The 22,663-nt window shown below is 37.0% G+C and overlaps 4 protein-coding genes across 8 annotated transcripts; all 4 read right to left on the reverse strand.

Annotated features, from left to right (window-relative positions):
• Window positions 1-199: 199 nt before the first annotated feature.
• LOC114727786 (putative threonine aspartase) lies at window positions 200-4,448 on the reverse strand. 3 transcript variants are annotated; one of them, XM_028914525.1, is made up of 11 exons: window positions 4,201-4,448; window positions 3,639-3,689; window positions 2,971-3,091; window positions 2,692-2,776; window positions 2,350-2,431; window positions 2,030-2,156; window positions 1,664-1,773; window positions 1,407-1,570; window positions 976-1,093; window positions 797-901; window positions 200-502 (listed from the first exon to the last, which is right to left on the reverse strand). In XM_028914525.1, the coding sequence occupies exons 1-11, from the start codon at window positions 4,345-4,347 to the stop codon at window positions 389-391; spliced, it is 1,224 nt and encodes a 407-aa protein (XP_028770358.1). In that variant the 5' UTR covers window positions 4,348-4,448; the 3' UTR covers window positions 200-388. The 3 variants fall into 3 exon arrangements, with proteins under 3 accessions (XP_028770358.1, XP_028770357.1, XP_028770359.1); XM_028914524.1 differs by having other exon boundaries at window positions 970-1,093; window positions 4,201-4,445; XM_028914526.1 differs by lacking the exon at window positions 3,639-3,689 and having other exon boundaries at window positions 970-1,093; window positions 4,201-4,445.
• Window positions 4,449-8,619: 4,171 nt separating this feature from the next.
• Window positions 8,620-14,634, reverse strand: LOC114727767 (phosphomannomutase-like). Of its 3 annotated transcripts, none has more exons than XM_028914499.1 (12): window positions 14,564-14,634; window positions 11,623-11,715; window positions 11,293-11,337; window positions 11,112-11,178; window positions 10,823-10,899; window positions 10,412-10,447; window positions 10,095-10,150; window positions 9,908-10,007; window positions 9,714-9,809; window positions 9,545-9,634; window positions 8,992-9,043; window positions 8,620-8,881 (listed from the first exon to the last, which is right to left on the reverse strand). In XM_028914499.1, exons 2-12 carry the CDS (start codon window positions 11,689-11,691, stop codon window positions 8,811-8,813), a joined length of 759 nt encoding a protein of 252 aa, XP_028770332.1. In that variant the 5' UTR covers window positions 11,692-11,715; window positions 14,564-14,634; the 3' UTR covers window positions 8,620-8,810. The 3 variants fall into 3 exon arrangements, with proteins under 3 accessions (XP_028770332.1, XP_028770331.1, XP_028770333.1); XM_028914498.1 differs by lacking the exon at window positions 14,564-14,634 and adding an exon at window positions 12,221-12,645; XM_028914500.1 differs by lacking the exon at window positions 14,564-14,634 and adding an exon at window positions 11,811-12,192.
• A 2,763-nt stretch (window positions 14,635-17,397) lies between these two features.
• LOC114727766 ((+)-neomenthol dehydrogenase-like) lies at window positions 17,398-19,488 on the reverse strand. The gene is made up of 5 exons (XM_028914497.1): window positions 18,922-19,488; window positions 18,568-18,814; window positions 18,279-18,344; window positions 17,986-18,162; window positions 17,398-17,897 (listed from the first exon to the last, which is right to left on the reverse strand). The coding sequence occupies exons 1-5, from the start codon at window positions 18,939-18,941 to the stop codon at window positions 17,517-17,519; spliced, it is 891 nt and encodes a 296-aa protein (XP_028770330.1). The 5' UTR covers window positions 18,942-19,488; the 3' UTR covers window positions 17,398-17,516.
• A 1,499-nt stretch (window positions 19,489-20,987) lies between these two features.
• On the reverse strand, window positions 20,988-21,763 carry LOC114727768 (BON1-associated protein 2-like). The gene has a single exon (XM_028914501.1). It carries the CDS (start codon window positions 21,752-21,754, stop codon window positions 21,299-21,301), a length of 456 nt encoding a protein of 151 aa, XP_028770334.1. The 5' UTR covers window positions 21,755-21,763; the 3' UTR covers window positions 20,988-21,298.
• Between the last annotated feature and the right edge of the window lie 900 nt (window positions 21,764-22,663).

Consider the following 22,663-nt stretch of genomic DNA (forward strand, 5'->3'; position numbering starts at 1 on the left):
CATGAATGATGCGGTGCAATGCAGGGCAGCTCACCTAACAACCCAATAGAGACCATTTGCAAGTCTTCAGCAAGAAAGTGAGCCTGTTACCGCAGGCCAATGAGTTATCTCGCGTACAAGTCTAACATCAGTGCTTATGTGATTTAACTTACATTTTGATTGATTTTTTAAGCCCCCCACCAGGCAGAAAATCAAAATCTACCACAACATGTAAACAATATCTCTCCATAATGGCCTGTACTTGACATCATTGTAATCAAAATCCGCATAGCCAAACATTTGATTGTCCATCTACAGTAAATTTCAAACTTTCAATGGAAATACATCATCCAAAATCTGCAAAGTAGGGCATGATGGTTGTTCATTGGGCAAGATTACTACTACTATATTATTTAGATTCAGGTATTGTTTGACCGTCACCTCTTCTGCATGAAAGATCTACTCTTGCTCCAAATTGATCTATCCCAGTCCTACTTTGTTTTGTACTTCTAAGAATTGAAACCTGGTAGACATAAGTAAAAGCGTTATTTTCCAACCAAAAAAAAGGCGTTGACTAGATGGAGAACATCAATGAGATCAAATCATCAAAGTAAATCCAAATTTACATGAATTCAAAGGACGAGGGGGGAATAGAAATTCTAGAGTTCGCTTGATGGGTCATGGTGTAATCATTTCATGATTAACATTCTATCTTTAAGCCTAAGTTAAAACCCAAACAAAAGTTTAACAATATCATAATAAAGCTACAAATGATGGGATATCACCACGTCATCAGATTGTGTTAAGCTTAAGCTACCTTGGGCCGTTCCATGGAGCTTCCAAAATATCCTACTCCAAAAGATGAGGAAGTGTATGCAGCTGCAATCTCTACAGCTTCCAGCCTTGGTAGTTTTCCTTGACCCTATGAAAAGAACAGATTAGAAAATTTTAATGAAACATTTAACAGGAAAAGCTGAATCCGGATCTAACTGTTACAGATGCATCTGCCTGCACGACCAAGATCCCTGAACTGCTATCAGTACCAGATCGACAGCTTTCCTCAACAACTGAGCGTAAGATTTTTGTGCAAGCAGCAGCAGCACCAGATTGCGAGCTACAGAAAAGGCGACATCAGATAGATCCAATAGGCGGAGTGTTGCTACGGCAAATAACACTTCTTCTCTTTCATCAAGACTGGAAGCAGATACCACTAACAGGTAAAGACAAGTTTTCAACTAAATACTTCATGCAATTCATCAATAAGGTCCAACAATTGAAATCTGAGACAGAAACACCCGTTTTTCCTTCCAAATATGTACTGAATCGCCATTAAAAAGAGTAAAATTTGAGCGCATACAATTACTTGTGTTGACTAAAATGCCAAGATCCCTCCCTCTCAAAATATAAAATATTTTAGACAAGCATACAGTGATAGTGAGACACAGCACTCCCTTGCCGCAAACCCTTTCATTAGGTGCTCTCCAGCACCAGAGACACAGCATCCAACCATGAAAGGAGCCCCAAAAGGACCTTTTGATGATGCCCAACAACCCGCACCATACATTGCTGCCAATCCCACTCGTCCACTAACCTGTCATATATTTTTCACACGTAAATTTGAGTATTCACATCCTGCTATTAAATTGAGGTATCAGGCAAGCAACCCAAGAAATTTGTTTGTCACCTTCAGAACAATACCACCACTGGAAGCCCCAGATGCCACCTGTCCCTCACTGTCCACACAAATAACTCCAACTGTGTCCATAATGCGATCTTCTGAAGTATGATCTACAGCTGCAGAAACAAAATGGGACATAACTTCAGCAAGAACAAGTTCATGGAATATCATAGTTTAAGTTGTAGCCAAATGATCTCAAAAGGGAAAAGGAAGAAAATTGACAATGATATTAAGGAAATTCTCAGTTCGTACATCTCAACATAAGAAAAAATGATTATCCATATTTTTCCTTTAAAAAATGCTAAATTTCTGACATAATGAAAGATCCATCCTGAAATAGGAAAACTCTATCAGTTTGATAAAATTATTTACCTAGCGTTGTAGTACTTTGACAGACAGAAGACTGTTCCATAGAAGAATCTCCTGTTTCAGCTCTGGCAGCATCAATCATAGATTTGTATCTTGTCCATTGTGCTCTTGCTCTTGCAGTGATTAGCCACTGTTTTGATATAACTAAACAGATTATACATCCAAGTTTTATAACTACATGATAAGTTCCATAACAGAAACATGGTGTATGTTTGAAAGGGTGAAAAAAGAGAAAGATAGAAAGAAATCTGAATTTTTTTTTTTTGGGGGGGGGGGGGGGTGATCAGAGTTGTTGAAGTGTGCCGGAGTTGACAAACTATGACCTCATTGGCCTCTCTAGTGCTTCCAGGCAAGCAAATGCCCTTTGACTTTGCCCACTTGGATGCCCCTTCACCTGATAAGAAGCTGCAGACACAGGAATACAAGTAATAAACAGATATTATCACACAGATTTATTCATGAGCTAAAAGTAAAAAAACTTCAAAACTCGCCATATCAAATATTAATTATGTATTTGAGACTGACACTGAATATCAATTAGTAATCTAATGTTGAATACTTCAGGGCCCCAGATTTGTAATCACAAAAATTTTAACTTAAGGCATATGTTCCAATCATAAAAAAATGCTGTGATAACAACTGCAGTGAGTTCAAGTAGTCATTACATTGGAGGAATACGACCCAATAAAGGAGATCCAGTAATTTGCTCTTTGGCCAACAATGCAGCAATTTTGATAGCATTTCGAACACCTGATCTATAGTTTGTAGAACAAATAATCAAAAACAAGATAATAAATCTCAGGCAAACAAGGAGTAAAACAATATCTCTTCAGAAATCAGATTTCCCAGTTGATTAAACATTTTAAGCTAACTGTAAAGCTTAAGTTTTTCAATTCAGCACAAACCATAACACAAGGTGGTTCTGTCAGGACTCGAGTAAGTACCTGGAACTGCACCAACAGCCCCAAAAGCTCCAGATTTTCCATCCATTATGCTGGCATCACATTCCACATTACCATCTTCTGTCAAATTGGACCCTCGCCCTGCATTTGTGCTAGGATCATCCTAGAAAAACAGTTATATTCAATCAATACATCCTGAAAGCATTATCATTTTTCCCTATGGCAATATACCATTTCAACTTTTGTTAGATATTATCATTAATACAATTTCAACTCCACGCAAATCCCATTACATTGAGTATTGGACACTTAAAAGGAAAGGAAAGCCACTCACAATGCAATTATTTAACTCACTTCAATATTACAATGATACAAATAGCCCATGTTCTATCAGTAAATCGGCTGAGTGATAGTTATATTTTAACTTAAAACATCACCAGAAAAAAAATAATACATCAAAGGCCAACAAAGTTTACAAGATAAAAATCCAAGGAAGAAATTTAATTATTAAAAAATCCTAATGATCAGTGACTAGCCTGAACCTATTGTTATTTCCTACTCTGAAATTTGTCATTACTTGCTCTTCACTTGTCAATAGACTTTAGGGTAATTAAATCCCTTCCTTAGGATCTGATTGTAATTCTCCCTAATAATAATGAGTTCAATGATAATTCAAAACTAATATGAAAAAGAAGAAAAACGTAAAGTACCTCCAATACTTGAATGGCTGCTACAACAGCATCCATACACCTTCCAGACCCCTAAATCAAATTAAACAGAATGAAGCCTACCAGTAATATTGAAATTTCATTTCTAAATACAGCTTCGTCTCAAGTCCATGATGACCCATTATCTTATAAAAAAGGCTCCCTCTAACAACTGAAAGGCCCTGAGTTCGAACTTCGAACTCCTTACCCCACAAACCAATAAATAAATTAGAGAAGACTTATAAAAGTAAATCATTCAACTAGCACGATGCAAAATATTGATCATCGTTACCGCCGATAAATTTCTAATCCATTTCTGTTTTGGCAACAACTCTCACTATTAACCGGCTAGAGAATTATCATCATTTTCTCAGCCAATATTATTTTCTATAAAAAAAACTAGTGTCTCAATATTAAATATTTTCCTCAGGCTAATTCAGGGTTTCGGAGAAGTGAGTCACCAAAAGCAGAAATTTTGACCGTAAATGGCTCCCAAAATTTTTTCCAATCAGTGAGAAGCCAAGAGGTATAGAAGATCATTTTTTCTATACAGTAAGAAGAGAACCTTGGAGAGAAGCGAAGCAGCAGCGAGGCAAGCGCGGTTCATGGCGGACCTGAGGGCTTTCTCATTGGAGGGGGAGTGGTAACCGGCGCCTACGTGAACGGCAACGAAGAACGTTGTTGGGTTTTCGGCGTTCGCTTGGCCGGCCATGGAAGCAATTGTCGCAGCTCGAGCGAGGGTGAGGGTTCAGAATGACTGACGAGGAACTAAATTGCATGTGTTGGAAATCCAGGCCGAACTGTTCAATGTGACATTTTCAAATATTTGGCCTTGATGGAGTTGCATTGTTTCTCCGAATTTTATTTTCATCAATTTAGTTCCCCATATTTGACAAGGCTAATGTTAAGACTGCTCCGATCTTAAATATAAGACCTTTATACATATTAGTATAAGGGTCTTATGTTTATGATCAGAAGAATATTAATTTAAAATAATTAATTGTTGACATTTTTTGAAATTTGTCAACGATGTTGTCTGTTTGTTTATTAGAATAAGGTTATCAAACTCACGAGTTTAAACAAACTCGCAATAAGGATATAAACTCATATCACAAACTCGTAAGAATTTACTTTTATTAATATATTAGTATTAAAAGTATATAATAAAACGATTAATATACAAAAAAATGAGAAAATTTTCATTTAAATATATTTTAAATTCAAATAATTGAAATTATATCTATTAATATTCATAATTTATCACAGTCAACAAAGAAATTTCTATAAAATTCATATATAAAGTTACTAAATATAATCAAGTTCAAAAATTTAGCATGAGTTTAAGAGTAAGTTGATATAATTTTGTAAGCTAAAAATGTAAAAACGGTAAACTCGATAAATGAATTTGTAAGTTTAACTGAGTTTACAATTATCACAAGTTTAAAAATGAATCGACACGATTTTGTTAGTTGAAACCATAATTATGTTAAATTAAAAAGTCAACTCGCGAGTTTGACAACAGTACCTTAAAATTTGCCAATAACTGATTCCTATGAAAAGTAACGTGATAATTTCATACAATGGAGAGGATTAAATTAATAAAATTAAAATGTAATGACACAAATCGATAATTATTTTTAAGATAACATTTTTCATTTTCCTTATTCCATCTTGTTTTCTCATATGGAGTTCCAAATGCCCTAAATAATTATTACCTCCGATCCTAATTATAAGATCTCGTTTGTAGTCTGTAGATGATGTAACATCCTAAGTCTTATTGGGTTTTAATGGCCTCTTTTGGGTTGATTTTGAGGATAGATTAGCAATTTAATCTTGATCTTAGTGTTTGGGTTGGATTTGAGGTTTGTTGGAAGAATAGGTGAACGTACCCCTCTCAGGGTATGTTCGCCGCGGCGAAGTTTACTTCGCCGCGGCGCACCAGGAGTTTCAGAGGGGAGTGTCTTCTCAGGAAGGTTTGGCCGCGGCGAAGTCTAGGGGACGCCGCGGCGAAGTTGTTCTGGTGAGCGAGGCTTCCCTTTCGGGAAGGTTTCGCCACGGCGAAGGCAAGGGCATGCCGCGACGAAGTTTTTCTGGGCGAGCGAGAGTTTCCTCTCAGGAAGTTTTCGCCGCGGCGAAAGGTCGCGATTCTATATAGTCGCTGGAGGATTCAGTTGTGCGAAAATTAGAAAATCTGAAGGAGGAGAGAGGGGCTCTGCTAGGGTTTCGAATTTCTGGCTTGGAGGAGACATTTCTAAGGATCCATTACCTCAAGTAAGTGATTTTAACCTCTAATCTATCTTCTTGATTGGAATTTGTAAGGAATTATGGTGAAACCTTAGGATTTTCTAGGTTGTGATGGAACTGAGGTTTTTGACCGATTGTTTTGAGTTTAATTGATTGCTTTGGGTTAGTTTAAGTGTTTAATCGGTGTAATTTTCTTGGATTTAAAGAATCTTGAATTTTTGGACCTAGGGTTTATGGAAATGGATGATTTGGGATTGAGGATGACAATGTAGAGGTTGATTCTGAGTTTTGTGAATTGGGTTATGTTAAGGAGGGTTAAAATGTATGTTTAATCGGTTTAGATTTGTTGTTGGAACCTTAATTGCTCAAATGGGATGTTTGGGTGTAGAAGTCTATAGTGGGTCCTTGAGGTTATGAATTTAATTGATGTTTGGAAAGGAATTAAGGTTTTTATGGATTAGTATGACTTTGGAGTGTTGCCTTGATAGTTATACCCTTTGAGTTGGGTAGAGTTCGGTGGGAAATAGGAATTTTGTATCCCCAAGTGTTGTTTTGGCCACATTATTAGTTTGAAAGCTAATATATGATGGTTGTGTGTTTGTGTGCTTGTGTAGACCGGTTGTGAGTCTTGGTGGTGCACGGGGCCACATCGTTGGTTTGTTGTTCCTTGCTCAGGCGAGAGGTAACCACTTTCCAATCCTTAGTACTTGCTTCTGTGGTATTGTGAGTAGATTTGTGTTTTGGTGCTCCAAGTAGTAATTGTGTTCAAACTATATGTTGTGTATAAAAAAGGAAAACCGTCTTGTGGGGTTTTGTTTGATGATGAATGAAATCTTGAAATTGTGAAAGATATGCCACTGAATGAGGTTAATTGTGAAATGATTATTACTCTTTGATTATGATTTGAGCATGATGCATTGATTGGGAATTGGTGAGAGATTTGTCTGTTACTACCACGTGGTAAGGCCTCCATTAATGCATGATGGTTGGCTTAGTACGTCCCCCATAGTGAGGGATAGGCCTTTTGGCTCCCTACGTCCCCCAGAGTGAGGGATAGGCCTTTTATGGCTCCTTACGTCCCCCATAGTGAGGGATAGGCCGGCTTCGGCTCCTGAAAATCTCCCAAAGTGAGGGATTTGGTTAATGGGAATTGCATCATTTCACTCGCATGATTTATTGTGGCTATCTTGTTATTATATTACTTGTGAACTGCCCCACTTGACACTTCACGAGCACCTATTTAGTAGTACCTAGTATTGGAAAGGTTGGTTACTGGGACTTTGTCTCACCCCGTGGTTTACAATGTTTTTAGGTGAAGTTTCTAAGCGTGCGCCTTCGGGAAAAGACGCAGAGGCTTAAGCTTGGTTAGCTTTAGGCCTCTAGCCTTTGTTTATGTATGAATATGTTGTATATTGCCACAGTTAGGGGTCTTTTGTGATATTTTGATTGTTAATCTATTGTAAATTGGAGGATACATTACCTCCTTGTTTTAGTTGGCCGGAGGCCATTACTATTGTTTTATGGAACTTTGTTATACCTGGTGGAAAACAAATTGGATGGGCTGATTTTTGGATGTATGTTGTTACCCGGGCCAGAGGCTCGGAAGCCCAGTGGATTATGATTGAATGAATGATTTCAGTTGCATGCAACGGTTTAAATGTGAATTCAAAATTATGCAAATTTCTTTCTACTATGGTAGTTCATTTAACAGATTTTCCTTTTCTACCATAGTAGTGATTTTATGATGAGTTATAATGTTTTGAGGTTAAGGGTTTTACAGATGAAATCTTATAATTAGAATATGAGGTAGTTTTTTTTTATTTCATTATATTAAAATTCATTTACTTTTTTATTCTTCTACTCTTGCATAGTTTGATGTGTTAAATTACATTCAATACTCTATTTTTTCAGTGGTATTCAATGTTTTGAAATAATTTTCAGTAAACAAACAAAATTAATAAGCACAAAATCCTTATGCCCTTAGTTTTACAAATTATTTAAAAAAAATGTTTAATACTACCTTTGATCCTTAATATAAAAGCTAGTTCGACTTTTAATTTAGTCTTAAATATAAGACTCAAATTCACTTTATGTTTTATATTTATTTATTTTTTAAAAATAATTCTTATAGTAGTTGTACATATTAAATGTTCTATTAAATGATAGTTTTAGTTAATATACATAGTTAACAAAGGTATTTTAAAAAAACAATACCTATTTATTACAAATAACTAACTTTACTAATTTTTTTTAGATTATCCAAATTAGTCAATTAAGTCTTATATTAAAGAGCGGTAGTTGTAAAACGTTACTTTGAATAGCTTTCCAATTGATAAACTGTTGTAGATTAGAGAGAAAAATCATTACCATACGAAAATACTTTAACATATCATAAAAACTGAAAAATGTTTAATGATGAATACTTTTTATGAATAGAAATAGAAGATATGATAAAATCTTGAAATTACTGTGGAATAAATCAATCATTATGATTGTAACCAAATGCAAAATATTTTTTAAAAAAAAAAATCTACACAACAAATCGTTAAACTATCCGAAAATCATTTATGTTGTTCTCTAAATTCAAGTGACGGGATGAGTTAAAACACCAACTTGACGAAATTTGACTGTATAATGATGGTAAGGATTTCTTTGAATGCATGTTTGTGGCATTATCACTGCCTACTTAAATTATGGGTTATACTTTTCCCATCAAATCACCAGCATCAGTCTCGCCAAATGGTACTGACCACTGAGAATCATATTTACTTCAAAACTCAGCCGGTTATTGGCACCAAAAATAGAGTGCTAAAGACACGCAGGAATATTGGCAGTGCAATCCTCTGTCATTATACAACACAAAAATAATATTTAAGGAAGACTTGCAATGCGTTTGTTTAGTAAAGCATACAAAATATTGCTGCAATAGTCTCAAGAATCGCTGTTAGGGTTTCCCACGAAGAGGGCCTGGCATTGCTTCAATGTATCTTCAGGACTTGTAACTGAAAGGCAGACAAAAGATATTAGGAACCCAGAATCACGGAAAGGATGTTGATCTCAGCCGTGTAAATAAGTTCGCAGATAGAATCATTGAGTTAAGAAAACAACTAACCGGTGTGCCCAACAGTCCTCTCTGATTCATAAATTTCATGGTCATTCCCACCCTGATCAAAGAAAAAGTAAATATGAAAGTTATCAGGCACTAGAGCATAACAGAACACTAGAGGCTACCTCATGCACAAGAGATCTAGAAATCTATCAAAATGGTAATTGTTGAAGGATATAAAAACAGACGAAACAAGTTATGAAAAATTAGATATAGGAGCTAGCTAGGTTTTGAGAATGAAATTGCCTGAATTCTATGATACGGTTAGACGTTACTTTTAAGAAATAAAAGATGACAAACTTCTTTTGCAGCATGCTTTACCAGAGGATTTAAAAGAAAGAAAAAAGGATTCTGGGCAATCTAAAGAACAGATACTATCCGCTGTGGTTGTTCCATCAGGGGACTAACCTATCACGGTTGGCAGAGGCTAACAAATGTAGATTGATTAGAGATCGGAATGACCTAGCGATTGTTTTAATGGAGGCAGAAAATGGGCGATAATGCATATGTTCACTTCGATACTTGACAGTTTAAATACCCAATAACTTTATTGACTGACCTTGTAGGTTTTGTCACCAAAGAAGTGGATTTCATTGAAGCCATCGAGATATCTCAAGCAGTAAGTTTTATCCCAACCTCGAGGGAAAACCTGTTCAGATTAAAAATTGTTGACTAATAAAAATCATTTGACTAATAAAAGTCACAATATCATCATGACAGTCACGCACATCAAAACTTATCTGTCCTCCAACTGAAAATGTCAAGTTCAGATGAGCAAACTTCTCACGCAGGACAGAAACCATTTTTGGGCGTATGTTGTGAATCTGAGAACGCAGGATGCAAACTGTCAGAAAAAGGTGTATAACCAGCAGAATATCAATTTATGAAAACTCAATATAAGATATTATCCAAAATACATCACCTTGTCATACTTTTCAAATTCATCTCTTTCTTCTTGGCTACAGTTTCGACCAATTGGCGAAACATTCAGCATTCCGCTACGGAATTCTATAAATGTTCCCCTAAAAATATTATGTCATATGAGATCAACAGCTTCCTGTAAGTTGAATCAATATAAAATTATATAATCAGTCTCTAGATCTACTAACCTCTTGATAGGAATATCCAAGTCAGCAATGTAATGAAGTGTAAAATTTATAAATTCCTGCAAAATAGTCCCCAGTCTATCATTATAACAGCAAACTGAAATTAGTGAATTTAATGCACGAAGTCAAGGCTATAATCTCATTTACTCACTTGTTTTTCATCCTTAAGCACTTAGTTCAACTCATATTTCTGGCCATTTTGTCTAGTTATATGGTATCCTAATAATTTAAAATTGTAATAAATTTATTTACACCTCTCATCAATCCAGTTTCAGTTTTCCTAAGGTAAGATGCCTCAAGTGACCCAAACATAGCCTTACCTTGAGCTTTTCTTCTCCAAGAAATGACTTCAAGCTCTGGAAAGAAGGAGGTACACAAGTTAGCATGGTACACTAGAGGGAAAAAGATCATGTAAAAAAAAAAAAATTCTTTCTTTATTTTCTTTTTCTTTTGGGCGGGGAGTGTAAGAGTTTGCTAAGATCTGAAGTTCTCCAATTTCTAAAAAATTTGCTGACAATGCAACTTTCTATAACCATAGATGGCAGAAACATCCTCTATGTACTTAGCAAAAAGTTCAACATATCAGGATTCATTTTGTATAATCCTCACAATATAGCTCCACTTCTTTAAAAGGGGGGGAAAAAAAGAAAGAAAAAAAGATAAAGTGGCATGTGTTGTTTTCAATTATTCCATGAATCTGCTCAAATAAATCCGGAAACCGTCTTAGGAACCTGGGTCGCAATGAGTTTTCCCTCCTTGTGTGCCACAAGACCATTTTCAGAGAACACAAAATCATAGTCATCGATGACTGCAAAGACAAAAGTTGTGTTAAAAGACATGGTATGGCTATTTCCCTACTTTATGGATGGGGCAAGGAAGGAAAAAACAGACAGAATGGAAAGATCAAGCAAACGCAATATTTTCAGCCAATGAGCATTCAAAACTTTGGATTTCATTCAAACGCAGAGGCCTCTAAAATTTATAGCATGATGAAAGAAAAAAAATCAACTCACAGCAAACCTGTGTTTCCAAGCTGCTCAGATATCTTTACGAGATCAGATCCTCCCACGACTCCAACTGTCACAACCTGTACTCAGACATTACCAGATACAGAACATGTTAGAAAATATCTATTCTTGGCAGGATAGATGGGCATAGAAAAGGGATACACTTGAAAGTTTGAGAATTTCCAATTATGTACCTTCCGGAGTTCTCGCATGAATTTTGACATCTCTGGGGTGACCACCTTGCATTTGAGTTCAACATTTTAACCAGAGGTAACATAAGCCTAGACTTTCTAAAAGAATAAATTCATAGTCCTATATTTATTTGACAAACAAAAGTAGGGAGTCAAGAAAAAATCCAGCGATTAAGTTTTGTAATGAGCATTTTATAACATCAGATGACGACGGGGGGGAAAAAACAGATCTATCATAGAAACACATGAAGGTGCTGCATTGATATATCAGGCTGCTATACTTGTTATTAATCAAAGTCACGAACAATCTTGAGCTCCATATCAAATATATACCTTCCTTGGAGCTGTGAGAGTCCCATCGACATCAAATAAAGCAATTAAGCCGGGCGTCCGTGCAGCCATTAATGCTTATATAGTGCAAAGAACCTGCAAAACCAGCATATAATGAATTTTTCTCAACCTCTGAGTGAATATATCTTCAAAAGAGGAAAATCCACCACTTTTTGCACCGATCAATATACCTTCAAAGTTCAAAGACATTGATGCAAAACCAATAAGGAACTCAGAGATAACTCTGAACTTGGATCAGTAATCTCAAATTAATTAATCAATAGGAAAAAGATGAGTAATTTTAACACAAACAGAACTGCGGCTCAATCAAACTGACAATGGGTGGCAAAAATGGAGTCTGTGACAAATCTCAAGAGAATTCGGATTTTTGAAACCGATAAAAGCTACGTGTAGTAAGAGATGAATTCCCAAGTTACAGTTCAGCATTGCCCATCCTTCTCAGTAACTGACGGAAAGTCGAAAAAGGAAAGTAACAACAAATCTAGAAATCAATTACTCGTGGAGTTTTACAGCATTGCACGATCGAGCTCCCATTTTGGAGCCCGTTTAATGCAGAGCTGAAATCACGAATTAAACTTGCCTGGGCAGCCCAAACGAGAATCAAAGAAACCTTAGTGATTGAAACGTCAGATGCCGGAGCTTGGACTCGAAATTTGAAGCAGAACTTCAATGACGGGACTGAAGGAGTTCCTCGGGATTATGTAAAGTGGTTCAGATCTGTAAGGGAAAAGGATGGAAGACCTTTGAGCGGGGCCTAAGAAAAAGATAACAAGGATCAGCATTTTAAAATGGGGCTCGCAGCCGCCGGGGATCCACGAAAATGGACTCCCAGGTATTCCTCCTAGTCGGGTTTACAGAGATCCGATCCGATCGGATCGGATCGACTTGGCGACTGATTTTCTTGACTCACTGGACGAGATATTCAAGATTGCGGAGGGTATCTTCGCAGAAGCTACTTCCCCCTCATCAATCTTAACATCCTAGCCATCCAATTCATCGGAGCACTCACGGGGAGACATGTCAAAAGGTGTTAAAAGTGGAATATGAAACGTCTGATGGCTGCCTATATTTTATGCCTTTAAAACAATAAACCTTCGGCATTCTGCTAGCTGAAGTTGGCGAGAAAGCTTCACTCCTCACTCAAGGCCATCCGGTTCATCTTCATATCATATAAAATTGCAATATGAAGACCCAAACTATCTTTACAAGTGATTGAACCATCTCTTGCTGGCATGATAGAAAACCAAGACCGTAAGAAATATGAAGACAACAAAGCCAACAAAGGAGAATGGGACAATCCTATAAATATCAATCAATGCTTTTCCAAGGGAGAATGGGAGATGGGAAAAAAATAAATAAAGGCTTCATTGTAGTTTTAAGTCTTCCTAAGTTGTTAATAGCAGTAAACCAATTCCTTTTTTTTTCCCGGTTTAACAGCTCATAACAAGAGATCTGCTTCTCAACTTTGCAAGCGAGAGGGAATAACAACGTTTTATTGTCAAGCTCCCACATATACATAATACATTACAGTTCTAGCATAAATTGTCATCATCTTAAAATTCGACTGATGCAGCAAGAAGGCCTCGGCAGTTAATGAACCAGGAAAGAATAAACAATGAAGAAAACAGGGAGACAGTGGCAAAGAATAAGAACGCCTCTGCATTGATTGAATTGAACCTGTAAAGGCTTTAGTGTCCCCGGGCTCGGATTCGACATTGTGGTAACTCTGAGCTTCTGAGAATAGTTGGATGAGTGTCCCACCCCCAATGATTAAATTCTTGTCACTATGATGCTTAAGACTAAGAAAATAAACTGGCTTATTGATATAGGTCACAATCAAGTGGAGTAAAAATTCAAGTCACAGAACCACTTTTGAGAATGGATAAAGTTCAGTAGTCGACGAAGAAGCATCAAGAATGGGAAAAAAATTTAATTGAGTAAAGCAAGCATTCAGGAGTCAAATAATGAAAAGAATGATAGAAGAGGAGGGTGAAGAGAGGAAACCGGTGTAATCTGTAATGTAGATGCCAAACCATAGGTGATGACGGAATTCCTTGTTTGCGTCGCAGATGGGGTTGAATTTAGAAATGCTTTTAAAAATTTTTATAATAAATCAAGACAAATTTTTTTATATACTGTAAAATTATTTTTAAAATTATAGTTTGTTTTTAAATGGGTAGGATTCAAGGCTTGTGAGAGGCGAAGAAACCAGCCACCGAGAGAATCCGGACCCGAAAAATTGTGGGAAGGAAAAGTGTAACTGTAGCAGTACTGAATACAAGTAGAGATGAGGAAGACTGTGGACAGGAAGAATGACGGCTTGGGCAATTTCGGATAACTGGATAGGAACCCGAACGTGTTGGTGCCGTCAATCCGGAATCATAATTACGGTGCAAATTTCAGGGAGAATGAGAATGAATTAAGGACATATGAGCAAATTTAAAAATAAAGACTCATTCACAATTGAAGTTTTAAAATTTACAAATAAAATTTCGCCCTTTTTTTTTTGGATACAGAATAAAATTTCTCCCTTTACATCAAGTCTTTTAATATTATCTGCAGGAAACTGAAGCATAAGTTTTTCAAGAAAAATATTGATATAAAAATATTAATGTTATAAAAATAATTAGATGAATCTTACAGTTTAACATTTGGTTTTAATAAGCAATATTGCATAAAAATAGTTGTAAAAATAGTTTTTCTTTAATATGAACTAGCTTTGTTTTTATGATCACAGAAAAATCTTCAGTAAAAAAAGAAACATCGGAAGGAAGAAAATAAACTGGTGATATAAACATACCAATCAATGATATTTAAAATAATGTGTGAAGTGAAGACTGAATAAAGCAGCAGAGGGGATAGGATGCAGAGAAAAACCAGGAAAAAAGAGAACGACGTAGTAGTAGAGGGGGAAGCAAAGTACCGGTGAAGAAGCAGAGGATGATGGCTTCTCTACGCAAATTCTTGTTGGTCCTGCTCTGTGCCACTGCCAGCGTCCATTTGACATTTATGGGGGGACATAATTGAGTTCCACACGTCACGTATTTGCAAGTGAAGCTGTATTATTAGGCCAGAAAGCACACCGCTTGAGTAATTTGGGAGCATAAGGACATTAATGATCGAACCTTACCCACCGATTTTGGCTTTCATATCACATGCACCTTCCTCCAAACCTCCCTTCGTTGTCTCATTATTTAGCCTCTTTTGGCTCTTTCAAGTTTCATCTTTCGGTGATGACCAGTTTGCGTTTTTCCATTTTCCAGTTTAGGCGGTCATGCGCATTCTATCCCCTGAACTACTGAAACCGTAATCCCCTCTTGAATGAGACTCACAAATATGATAGATTCATACAATTATTTCAGCTCACATAACAGCTTATTAACTGCTTAGGTGAGGTTTTCCTTAATCTTTCTCACCAAGTTCTCCAATAAAATTATAGCACCCACACATATATTAATTTATACTCCTCCACATAAACTACTGTCTTATACTCGTGCTTGTGTGTGTCTCTTTCAAGTTTCCTCGGCTGTGTAGTTCTTGTCTGTCCCTTGAATGCATGGGGAGGATATCAGATGTCAAGTAAGTCAATTTGTGATCGAGAAAAAACTAATATATCACATTAAGGAAACTAATATATTACAGCTTTATGTGAATGAGCAATTTTTATAATCATTTGTATCAATTTCTACAAATACTCCTCCTGTCTTAAATATAAGATCTATTTTATAATATAAATTATACTATAAAATAGATCTTATATTTAGGACCTAAGGGAGTAATTTAGATTAAAACAGATATAATATCTATAAAATCAATCTTTATTGTTTTGCATGGGTAACTAAATAGAAGAGGAGGGAAGACTTTCGTGGGATAAAGTTAAAAATTTGGATAGGCTCAATTTTAGGCTAGTTTGAATAAAGTCCGAATATGAAAAGAGGCCTCAATACCTTTAGCCCCATCGATCCTAATCATTTGGGCTAATGGCGTGCGCATTAACATGAATTATTCTTTGTTTAACCTTTTTCAAAGTAAAGTTGATTAATTAAAAGACTAAGGTGCACCCAGTGTCTTAAAATAATTTTCAGTACATCCAGTATTCCAAACTAATTAAAATGGTGCATCCATATCTTATGCTAATAGAAAAGTTAAGTTTGACCGTTACCTTGCTGACTCAGCCAAATGTTGACCCAAAAATCCTACATGACGGACACGTAGGCGTTTGATGTGTATTATTTTGACGGGTTAAGGTGTACCTAACACCCCGAACTATTTTTTCAGGTGTGCCCAGTGTCTTAAAGTAATTTTTGGTGCATACAGTATCCCAAACTAATTAAAACGATGCGTTCATATCTCAAACTAACAAAAAAGTTAAGTTTGACCGTTACGTTGTTGACTCAGCCAAAGGTTAACTGAAAAATCCTACATGGTGGACACGCAGGCGTCTGATGTGTATTATTTTGACTGAAGCTCTTGAGTCGAACCTGGTGGCGGCAGGTGTTTTCTTGGGAGGCGATGGCGACGACGATGGCGACGGAGTGACCAAGGGGAAGTTTACTATGTTCTACGAGGAGGAAAGCAAATACGAGTTAGATGAGGAGTTGACAGAGACAGAAACGGAAGTGTGTTGTGACGACAGTTGCGGTTTCAAATCGGAGTGATGGAAGAAATGGGATAAAATGTTAAGGATGAGGATGTGATTGAATGGGTCGTACATGTACCAGGATTTAAGTGGATCGGTGGTCTTTCTTTTTTTTAAGTTTAAAAACTGGAAGAAGATAAACATTAGAAGAGAAGGAAATAAATCAAATTTTTAGTCAAAATAATACACATTAGACGCTTGTGCGTATGTCATATAGGATTTTTCGATCAACCTTCAACTGAATCAGTAAGGTAACGGTCAAACTTAACTTTTTTGTTAGTCTGGGATATAGACACACTTTTTTAATTAATTTGGGACATAGGATGTACCAAAAATTACTTTAGGACACTAGGCGCACTTGAAAAAATAGTTTGGGGTGTTGGACGCACCTTAACCTGTCAAAATAATACACATCAGAAGCTAACGTGTCCGTCATGTAGAATTTTTCGGTCAACCTTTGGCTGAGTCAACAAGATAATGGTCAAACTTAATTTTTCTGTTAGCCTGGGATATGGATGCACCGCTTTAATTAGTTTGGGACATTGGATGAACTGAAAATTACTTTAAGACACTGGACGCACCTGAAAAAATAATTCAGAGTGTTGGGCGCACCTTAACCCTTAATTAAATATACAAATATAAATGAAGAGGTGAACGACAGTGATCCAATATGAACAAATAAGCATCAAAAAAGTTAGTTCTTTTATTATTTTCATTATAAAAATATTTCAAAAAATAAACACAGGGAATGGCCCTAAATAAATACAGACCTGCATATTAATTATTTTCTTCAAGGACAATTCGGGCTAGCCCAGGCTGGACGCAAGCTTCTAGCTCTGCCCAAATATAATGGGGGCATGTCCCTGCAATTCAATAAGTCTATTGGAGTCTTTTTTTGGTGCCTAACAGGTTGTCCCCCCTTCATTAGAATCGAAAAAATTAGGTTTGAATCCTAAACTTCTACCCACGAGTCACATGTTATCCGATTTTTACTACCTGAATGCTATTTTTGCCTATTATTAACACTGGTTTTTTGTATTGACTTGCAGGTTCTAAGAAGACGACTTTGCAAAGCGGAAGCGAGACTTTGTTTCACCCAAAATAAAAGATGATTTGTATATCAGATGCGGAAAACCAAGTTAAAACAATGACCAAGACGGGTTATTACATGAAAATATTGGGTTTTGAGCATGTGGCAATGAGTAAAGAAAGATTAATAGAAAATGACAGTGTTTGATCAAAATGGCTTCTCTTCACTTCTATAGAAAAAGAGCCCAGAAGGAGCAGCGTTGGGCAGCAAGGCCAACCTCACAACAACTTCAGCACCTTCATCAGGAGATAGCACTCCACAACTTTTGGTCATATCTGTCCTTACGTAGCCAGGGCAAACAGCATTAATGCCCCAAGACGGGTATGTCCTCGCCAGAATTCTTGTGTACCCATTCAAAGCAGCTTTTGAAACATGATATGCAGCCATAAATGCAGGCCACCCTTTTGCTTCTAATGAATCACCCTCTTTAAACTCTTCCAGGAACTGCTTCAATATGCCCTCAATCTTCTCCTCTGTCAGGCTTTCAACATCGCTCAGTACATTTTTCAACCTTCCCTTTGGTAGAAACTGCAACAACGCATTGTCCAGCAAAGGAACATTAGACCAAAAGTGCAACTAATTAAGATTCTGGATAGAGGTCACTCTGTGCACATACTTCTAACGTTCCCATCATGGAGGCAAGCATCACAATTGTTGGAGAATTTGAAAATTGAAGAAGCGGTATGAGTGATTTGCACATTTCTTTTGCTCCGTGGTAGTTTGTTCTCACTGCTTCTTCGGCTAACTCATAGTTCTCTGCAGCGATTTTAGTCCAATTCGGTTGAAGACCCTTCTGTTAAAGTGAACATCAACATATTACGATCTTGTCCTTTTTGGCCCGGATGACATAACTCTGTTTTTCGAGCAGTGATTGATAACATCGTAAATTGATTTTTTTGAAAAACACACCTCAATTCCAGAATTGGCCAAAGCATCACCATCAACAATCGCACCAGGTATGGCTGCATTATTTACCTACACAAAATCGACCGATTCTTTTTTAATTTCTCTCCCGGTACAAATTGCAGAGAAAATTTCTGCATTATTTACCCTTGATGAGCACAAATTAGAGAGAATCATAAAAAACTTGGGGGGCATCAAAGTGATGGCGACACATTTATTAACTATCAAGTTGTATTAAGTACCATCCAAATCCAGAAAAGAATAGAGTAGACAAAGGCATGGAGATGATTGTCACCAAGATATCGAGTTTTCCAAAGTGGGTGTTAAGGAAATGAGCGAGGGATGCTATGCTAGCAGGATCGGTGACATCGAGCTGATGAAAGATGACATGATCGGAAAGGCCAAGCTCTCTGAGCCTGTCAACAGCATCAAGACCCCTCTTCTCATCTCTGGCTGTCAGCACCACCGTGATCCCTTCAGAAGCCAATTGCTTGCATATAGCGAATCCTATTCCCTTGTTCCCTCCGCTCACGACCGCATACCTGGAAACCCCACTTAGGGAATGCAATAATGGAGTTGAATATGTAGTTTCTTGTGGTGAGGAAGAAGAACAAGGAATGAAGCTGAATGAGTACAAGCTTACGCGTACCTCTTTGTTGTTACTGCCATTGCTTATGAAAAGACAAGTTCTGCAGCCCCAGGCTACTCAAATAAAGAGGGCTATGCATAAATAAATATTATGCGCAATGGTGATGAATGGGTTACAGTTCCTGAGATTTCTTCAAGTTATAACTTGGCCGGCATCCGGGGTTTTTAAGGTTTGGACGCGAGCCGAAGGTTCTATCAAACAGGGAATCAGAGTTTTTTTATTTCCTGTTTCGGCTGTTTTGACGATGTCAACAAGGGGAAACAATAACATACTAGCAGTAGAGTCAAGCCAGGTTGCGGGGAAATTTATGAATATTATTAGAATCCAAATATGAGCATCCAATGTGTGAATGGAGTTGGGATGGCAGTTGCATCTTGATATTGGGTTCTTCCCATTTCTTTTAGCTTTTTTTATTATTAAATTATACTTAAAACGAGTGAAACCCACAATAACTCACCTTCTTCTTTGTCATCACCGCAACTGGTTTTGTTGTTGAAGCAGATGAACAACCCATAAGAATCTTTTTCCGCAAAATTTATCACCTCGTTAGGCCCACCATCCCCATCTACCAACCCGTAACTCAACCGTACAACAGCCCTCCGCCATCCCCCCCCCCGCCCCCAAGAAAATCTGACGCTGCAATCCTCGCCACGCCAACGTTCTTCACCACTTCCATCGACGTAAACATTGTTGATCAACGGAGTCCGATCGACACGGAGGTTGTCAGCGGATAAAACTGTGACCTCTAGGGTTAGCAATGAGGCGCGCGCGCGCATGATGAAATTAATGAATGCAATAAACACGACTTCGGATTTGTTTGGCGCTGAGGTTGAGAAAGGGAAGTGGAGGACGTAAAGCGGGTTCAGAATAGGCAGGAAATGAGAGAGAAAAGGAGAGGTTGTTTCGCTGTGCATGCGAACGTCAACGTTACGACTCTGAAAAAATATTTTTGACGCTGTCGCTGGGTTGACTTTGAGTCTGAATTCTCCTGAGGTGTAGTTGGACCGTCCCATTATTTTCCGTGGAGTCTCTATTTCTTGTCGTCCCGCACACGCTCCTCAGCATTTAAAAAATTTGGGGTTATTAATGTAAATATAATGTAAAGGCTTTTTTTTACCACCAAAATATATAACCTCAAGGTGGGCAACATGTAAGCTGTGCTTGTAATCTCGTTCGTATCATGAGTCTTTAGGATTCAACTTGATGGCGTTACCGTTTTTTTTTAATACTTTTTTCACACAAAAAGGGGGAAAAAAATAGATGGTTTCATACAGAAATATCGGGCGAACACTTTGAATTACAAAAATCATGGGCAATCTAGGTAAAACGAACGATTGTGGTAGGGCTGTGCAAAAACCCGGTGGTCCGGTATGGTCCGGTCCAACCCGAACAAACCCGGTCCAGTCCGGTCTAAAAAAAATTGGCCCGAAACAAGACTGGACCAGACTGGACCGGACTGGTCTCATCGGGCTGGACTGGACTAGGGACTGACCCCTCAGACCAGTTGGTCCAGTCCAGTCTAGCCCGATTTTTTTAAATTATTATTTATATAATTTTAATTTGATTTAATTTTTCTATATAAATTTTTTATCTATTCAAATAATTAAGATTTATCTATTAACTTTCAAAGTAATGAGCATGCATATATATTTTCTACAATTTAAGATCTATATTGATGAGAATTAATTAATAAAACATGACTTCATTGGGAAATTGAAAAGGAATGATCAAATTTGATAAATTTTGAATTAAAATATGTGTAAAATTTTATATAGTAAGTTACAATCTTGCCTCCTATTGAAGAAAAAAAATATTTAAAAAAAAATTAAAATTAGCTCTGGACTGCCTGGACTGGTCCAGGCAGTCCAGAGGACCAAGTCCAGTCCAACCCGACCTCGGGTTGGCACTGGACTGGACCAGACCTCGGGCTGTTTTTTTCAGCCCGAGGTCTTTACTAGACCAGACTTCGGGTTAATAACAAATCCGGTCCAGTCTAGTCCATGCACACTCCTAGATTGTGGACCTAGCTAGAAATAAAGAATTTATTCGGTGGTGAAATGAGAGCGTATAGAAAATGATGAAGCACACAAATGAGTGCTATTGAAAGCCTTGCGCTTGTGCAACCACAGAACATTAAAAACAATGTTTTATGTTCATAAAAAAATAAGTGCATTGTACAGGATATTGCTATTCCACCGGTTGTGCTGGATTTTCCTCCAAATGATGTCCCTCTATATATCTATCTGCCTGTCCAATCCTATATAGGATATGCACGCGGCAAAATTCAACGTCAGATGAATAAAATTGTGGTGATGGGTATAGTGGAAAATTGTTGACACTGGGATCTGTGCGTATTCTTGTTTGGTCATCCAATCAATTAATTATAGCAAACCGGAATGCCAGTAGCAACTCCGGTCAAAGCGTTGCTGCCAATGCATATGGGCATGCCTTTCACCGGCGGTACGGCCTTCACCCTCACCGAAATATTAAGAATGCCGTTTCTTCTCACTCTACTGTCCCACATCCTGTAGCTCAGGAAATGCACTTCATTCTCCGGTACATACCCTCCGACGAAGTCCGATACAGGCACTCTTGCCATCCCTATGCTCTTCATTCCGGTCAAGCTTCTGCACTTAACCTCGGCCACTATAAAGCTTGCATGCAGCGGCACTTCCACCACAAGTTTCTCCTTCCATGACGGCCAGCTCCCACCCTCTGTGCTCATTTTTGTCTCAGTGCCTCCAACTGACACCAACGCCTTCTTCTTCAAGGGCTTTCCATTGATTCTGAGATCTTCCGCTGATAAAATGGTGATCTCTACAATGCGTGACATCGCCCAAGGTGTGGAAAACAACTCCTGGATTTGAAACATCAATTGAGAGCATGTTTATATCCCGTAATTGCAGGAAACCAGAGGGAAGGAGGAGAGAAGCAGAGGGGTGATTTCTTTCCGTTGATAATATAATTTCCTTTTAATATCTCCGTGCAAATGTACCCACGCGTGATTCGGGAGACCAAGTCCGAGGCCTCATTTGGTCAAATTTTCTTTTTAGTCCTTCTTATTTCTTTTTATTTTTTTTTCTTATTTTTAATATTTTTTAAAAAGTTGACATCTCAATTACTACTAGTTGATATAAAAACTTATTTTCTATTTAGGAAGGAAAACAGAGGAAGAAATGAACAAGGATCAAGGAGTAATCAGATTAGCCATACAATGCAAACTAATATACCTGAGAAGGCAAAACGTACATGTACGTTTTGATATTAAATTTTATGTAAAAGTGCACATTTGATGCTCTTAATTTCATTTTAGTTTGATTTTTTAAAATTTTATAAGATATTTTTTCAGTCTTCAAATTTTAATATTGTTATTCTCAAATGATATTTTTGTGCTAATAATTATCATTTTAAAATTTTAAATCTACTGTGTCAATGTTTTATGAATGTTTTGTCAATATTTAAATTTTTAATGTTAACATTTTTTAATAGAATTAACAATATTCAGATTAAAAAACTAAAAATATATTTTATAAAATTAAGAAATTAAAAGGAAACATTATATAAAATTAAATGCTAAAATATACATTTGGTCATTTTACTTTATACGAGATTTTAATTTGGTCCATTAATTTTTAAAGTATATTTTTAGTTTTTTAACACTAAAAACGCTAGGCTTAAATGATGATTTTTTAACAATCATAGTTATTTTAAAAATTAAACTTAATATATTAACATTTAAGAA

Source organism: Neltuma alba, unplaced genomic scaffold, assembly GCF_004799145.2.
Source record: "Neltuma alba isolate B1F8T4 unplaced genomic scaffold, ASM479914v2 tig00012508_pilon, whole genome shotgun sequence".
NCBI classification, from domain to species: Eukaryota; Viridiplantae; Streptophyta; class Magnoliopsida; order Fabales; family Fabaceae; genus Neltuma; species Neltuma alba.